Consider the following 6,141-nt stretch of genomic DNA (forward strand, 5'->3'; position numbering starts at 1 on the left):
GGGTCTAATTACCTAGAGGTACAAAACTGGAAGTCAGGTTAAATTTAGCTTCTTCAAAAAGGAGGCTTCCATATGCATTTGTTACTTCTAAAATGGTCATGTACAGAATTGCTATTTAATTTCCTATTAAAGCATTAAAATAAGTGCCTGAAATGACAGTAAAAAAACTGGTCAAAGAAATTCCACAAATTTTGTACCTTGTTTTTGCAATGAGTACAGACAGAATTTTAGTGGTGCAAAAATGGCACTGCTAAATCCAACTTCCATTAAAGTTGATGCTAAAATTCTCATTGATTTCAGTGGGCTTGGGGATAAAGCTGGTTGGGAATTTTCTTCTGAAATATTTTCTTGTTGAAAAACGGCAATGCTGAAAATTTTCACAGGAGAGTCAGAAAAGATGTCTTGAATCCAGAGTGGAATTTCTGGTCACAGTTGAGAAGGAAAGCAAAAGCAAGACATCCATCCATGCCATAATAGCTTGTGGGTTAAAGCACTCACATGGGATATAGAAAACCTCTGGCAGAATGAGAACCTAACGTAGCATTTTGTGTGGGGTAGCTGGCACAGGAATATGACAGGATCAGCTAGCTTACTGCCCTGCTAATTAGACTGCTGCATGGCTTAGGAGACAGTCCACATGAAACAGGTCTGCATGCTGCTGCCAGGCACAGGAAGTTTACTATGTAGACATGACCAATACCTCAAAAGCTCCCATCTTTTTGCCTGTGCCTTTCACAGAAAAAGCAGTAAGTGCACTTTGGTTTAATGTAAACATAATCACATGACAGTGACAGTGTATGCTGAATTCCTCCTTATGTAACAGAAATTAAATAGTTAAAATTGCACACTTTGGGGTGAAACTATTTGCTAAAGCCTATCACGTCATAAGTAAAATCCCATCCTCATTATGAAAGCATATTTATCAGGACAACAACAGAAGATACATTTAACTGTTCTACTAATATTTACAAAACTGGCATGAGTCCATAAGACCAAAAAAGAAATTGTTGGATGTGGGAAAAGATGTGCAACATATACAGAGTGTGGGCATGTGTATGTGTTTTCTGGGCACCTCTTACCTGTTCCTGGAAGGGGACATTTCTCACAGTGTGGGCCCCAGGCCTTGCCAACACTGCAACAGCAGAGCTGCTTGCTGAGCTGAACAGAGAGAGGGTGCATGCACTGCTTTCCTGCACTGACAAACCGGTAACAGGGCCCTTTCTCTTCAGAGACCAAAGGATTATCAGCTGCAGCAAAAAGGGAAGGAGGATGCTAGAGTTTACATGAGAAACACCACAGGAGTTCCATGACCAGCTAAAGATTGATATCCCTGTTTGGCAACATTTAAAAAAAATGCCTATGCCTCTCAATACTCTGGACACAAGGAGAACTTCTTATTTGGCATCAAAGCATCTGAATTCAAACTAGCACTACACAAAAGATAATACTGTATTTTAGAATACAAGCTGATGTCCAAACCAGAAGCTGCCATGCTTCAGCGACATAGAATTAGAGACAGCTCTCTTTCCCATGCACGAGCACTGTAGCATAAGCTTAAAGCAGGTGAACAGGTATACAAAACTTTGACAGGCTACAGGTAGTCATTATACGGTCTTGTAAGTCTGAGTGTTGTATGTAAACAGGACTGTAAAAGGACGACTTTGAGCATTAAGGGTCTTTTTCTTAACTGGACATGACAATTATATCTACTAGTGAATTGCCCATCAAGAATGACAGTGGGGATGGAGGAGGACAATGGGTGGGGACAGGGAGGGGGAAGCTTGTTAACCCTAACCTCCCCCCCCATGCTGCTGCTGCTGCCTCCCAGGAGTCGGGGGAAGCTTGTTCTGCCATTCCCTCGGCTCCCCTCTGCTCCCCTCTGCCAGCACCCCCCACCACTGCCACCTCCAAGGAGCAGGACTGGGGTGGGGTGGGGCCTCCTGCTCTGTCCCTTCCGTCATGGTGGCACTCCACCACACTGCCACCTCCTGTCTGTAACGCCCCTGGAGAACTCTGATTGGTTGTTTCAGTAACCTATTAGAGTGCTCCAAGAGAGTTACGGAGAGACAGATCGAGTAAGCCCTTTATTATATTAGAATGTTTCACCTTGCCACATTTAATACATTTTTAATGGCTGATGGTTGGGTATTTCTAGGGAACAAAGATATTTTTCAGTTAAAACAACTAAGGAAATGGAACCATTTCAGATAACCTCAGTTTGTTTCATGGCCAGACAGACTCTTTGTTCCTCTTCTCTTCCTTGTCCCCAACTTCCATATGATGTAATAGTCCACAGATTTAAAAATCTTTTGGTGCAAGAACATCAGTAATGACTTAACAGATTTTTGATCACTACATATACAAAGGGCCTAGTGTGGAGGTGCTGGGAGGCTGATAACTATTCAACCTTATTATTTCCACAAAAATGACCTTATAGTTTTGGGTAAGATTTAGTTAAATCAAAAAAAAAAAAGAGCAAAGAATTTCAGGAATATGGACATTGATGTGAAAGCATATATAACAAAGGATTATAATGTAAAAGGATCTTCAAAACTATTACAAACTTATTCAGTACTTGGTCATCAACAGCCAGCAACAGAAAACAGTGATTTAAAAACTCAGAGTTGGTATGCAATACAATAGCCAGGGCTACACTGGATGTTCTAAAGCCACAACTCAACTATAAAAAGTACGGAGGGTGAGTTTTTTATTTGTAATATATGTATATTTTCCACTAGTTTTTTACATGAGAAAGTTACTTTCTTTAATGTTTTATTTTCTACAAGATATTATGATAGGTTTATGACATCAGAAATACGAATCACGTAAAACCTAACTAAGGGGGAAATCATATGCTCTCAGGTGCTTACAACATTTTCATTTTGTTAATACGTATTTAACTAACATGACAGGAAACTCTTGGAATCAAAAATGTTTTTGTTAAAGATTCAGCACAATTAATTAGAAACAAACATTTAATCACGTGATTACTTCAGTTGGTATTCAACTGAACAACACTAAAATACATGACAATGCTTATGCAGTCCCACACTGCCATGCGTCTTTATATATACAGATTTATTGTATGGAAATTACATATAACCTTAACTTTCAGTAGTCCAAATAACGGAGGTTTCCTCTGTATCCAAAGTACTAAGTTTTTACCCATGTCAACCATAGAAGAACAGAAAGAATAGAACTCATGAAATGTGGTCCCAGTAACAGAAATTAAATAAACAGATAGTTTTAAGGATAACTACTGTAATACTTTTGCATTGTTACATTTCTAGCAGCTTTATTTCACAAAGCCCAGCCCCCATTCCCCACCGCTCAGATGTTACATGTGCCATGGGATATATGAGAGTTTCCAACAATAAATAATAACATGCCAGGCATTCAATGAATTTCTCCTGAGATAAAATGGCCGATCCACCACGAAAGAAACAGATCTGTAACAAAACAGTTTCTTTTTAAACAGCAACTTATTTGTCAAGTTGAGAGAAATTTAATTTAGCCAGGTAGTAAGCATCTGCATTTCAGATTGTGTTTCAGTAGGATACGCATTTAATGTTGAATGTATTTTTACGGATGTCTCTGTTTTCTTGATTGTACCACAATACTTATGTCTAGTTCCAAACCCAGCTGGTCGGCATCTAAATTTGCTGTGATATCAGCAATGAATATTGTTAGATGTACATGCACTTTGTCCCTGATAACACCAATGCAATTCCATTTACTCCTTTTCTCATCCATCTCAACATGGTAAGCTGATCATGATGCCACCAAAAGTGATGGTATCACAGTATGGGTAGAACTAAAGGTAGGAAGGTTGTAAGGCCTAAACTCTGTGATTACAGCAATCAGTCCTGATATAACAGCTGACTAACAGCCAGATCTGTATATACCAGAATTCTAATTCTAGCTGCTGGTATCATAATACTGTCAGTTACTTCTCATTGTTCCTTATTTTCTTATTCTTCTGTCCTAATCAGTATTATTCAGCTTTCAATTCAGTATTGTGCTGTTTACCCTCTTGTCAAGACCCTAAATGACAATGTTAACTGATGGATCTATGCAGCATTGTATTGGACACCACTCCCAACTCAATACATTGGGATTTATAATTAAAAAATGGGATGGAAAGAAGTCCTAAGAATTCAAGCTGTCAGACTGGATTATTTGAATAGCTTTTTCCAGCTCTGCTATTCATAAATCTATGAGCTTCTCTCCAAAAGTAAGGTTTCATTATATAATGAACTGGGAAGTTTTATCCACAAATACTGCTGTGGTACTAGAAGCAGATGGCAGCTGCTCTAAATCATAGGGAAGGAGAGCCTTAAAATCTGACTTTATATGACCTCTTAAAATATTAATTCAAACTGATGGATACTTGCATAAAAAAAATCTTACAAGTATTCCACCCACAAATTGTTAGATAAGTCAGGAAAATGACTAACTTGAAGGGTATGTCTACACTGCAATCACAGAAGTGACTGAAGCACAGTACAGAGATACTCTAAATAGCTTTAATCTAGCTAGTTTTATTCAAGAAGCAGGATACATAGCCCACATGAACTCAGTGCTGCCACAGTTAGACTGGAACCAGAACCCAAGTTATCTAGTTTAAAGCTGGCTTCAATACCTATACTATACTATGGTCACCTCCATGACTAATGTAGCAATACCTTATGTGCAATGGTATCCAACAGTTGATGGGTAAACAAACATAGTGAGCATGTCCAGATGAGCAAACGTGCATCTTCTTAGGGACAAATAGCAGCAGCACATATCAGAAATGCTACTTGTCCCTGGGAACGCCCTTGCATGTGTGTTCTGGCACGTGGCAAGTTGCCTCAGGTCTGGTACGGAATGCTGGGGCCAGCATTTGGACTGGCCCCAACAGCCTTACCTGGAGTCCTGGGGACTTCCCAGGGTTCCAGTGGTGACAGAAGGGAGCCTGGCTAGCAGCTGGAATATGGTTCTGGCTGGCCAGGCTCCAGTTGCAGGTGGTGCATGCTGCTGCCATTGGTGCCTCCCTGTTTTCTACTGCAGGTTTTTTTGGCACCAGGATTTCCAGTGCAAATCAGCACTGCAGGGAATGCCTGCATGTGTAGCATGTGCAGTGCCAAAGATGGGTTTGCGGTGCCACATACTGCAGATGTGCGCTCATCTGAACACACCCAGTAAGTCCTTCCTACAACTGTTTTTTTCCCCTTTCCAATTAGAATTCCTATGGGATCACTTCACACAAGTAATGTAAGTAATACATAGCCTGTGGGTTGCTGGTCTGAATGTCTGAGAGAAAAATACCATTTGGGAGAAACAAATTATGTGCTTGGTATTATTGACCATGTACAATTTTATAGTATAATTTGTGGTATGGATTAAGTTATAGGATAAGCACCATTACTCCACCAACATGATTTAAACACTTTGATTATCTCATTTTCTAATTCTAAGATAAAGTGGTTGGGCATCTTATGTTAAAAAGACATCAGAATTTTTTATTTTTTGTTTAAATTATTTAAATTCAGTTTTTTCTTAAGTTCCTCTGTATGTGTCTTCTTACTTCAATGAAATGTAAGGTGACAGAAACATAAGATAAAATATTTTCTCCCTAGAAACTGAAACAAGAAAGAGAAAGAATAAAGACTACTACCTACCATATGTTTCATTATGCCACAAAACTTAATTCTGAATGTCCTTTGACGAAATATTATGACTTACTTTTACAAGCAGACGTGGTAGAACCTATCTTTATTAAGGTTGATAACACTCCCTTATAAGACCCTGCCTCCATTTATAACTTCGATAAGCTTCAAAAATTTATGCTGAAATTTTCCAGTCTCCTCTCTGCCCCAGTGCCTCAGGCTGATTTTTAGTCTAATGTCGGCTAAAACATCCACTGGTTTCTCTAACTGAGGCAAGGGAAAGATATGTTGTTTCCTCCAGATTAAAAAAAAAATACAATCTTTTCTTGTAAAAGATCCAGTATACTCATACTTGGATCTAGGAGCTGAAATATATTAAAGGATGGGAGGTAGGATCTTTGTATCAATGATTCATAGATTCATAGATGCTAGGGTCGGAAGGGACCTCAATAGATCATCGAGTCCGACCCCCTGCATAAGCAGGAAAGAG

General features: G+C 39.2%; 1 protein-coding gene across 6 annotated transcripts in view; it reads right to left on the reverse strand.

Annotated features, from left to right (window-relative positions):
• The window catches only part of LTBP1 (latent transforming growth factor beta binding protein 1), a 333,716-nt gene that overhangs the window by 124,954 nt on the left and 202,621 nt on the right, over window positions 1-6,141 (reverse strand). For all 6 annotated transcript variants that reach the window (XM_019549709.1, XM_019549708.1, XM_019549707.1 and 3 more), the window contains one exon: window positions 1,080-1,247. In XM_019549709.1, the coding sequence (XP_019405254.1) occupies window positions 1,080-1,247 (168 nt within the window). The remainder of the gene's footprint in view (window positions 1-1,079; window positions 1,248-6,141) is intronic.

Source organism: Crocodylus porosus, unplaced genomic scaffold, assembly GCF_001723895.1.
Source record: "Crocodylus porosus isolate Cpor-Errol unplaced genomic scaffold, CroPor_comp1, whole genome shotgun sequence".
Taxonomy (NCBI): domain Eukaryota; kingdom Metazoa; phylum Chordata; order Crocodylia; family Crocodylidae; genus Crocodylus; species Crocodylus porosus.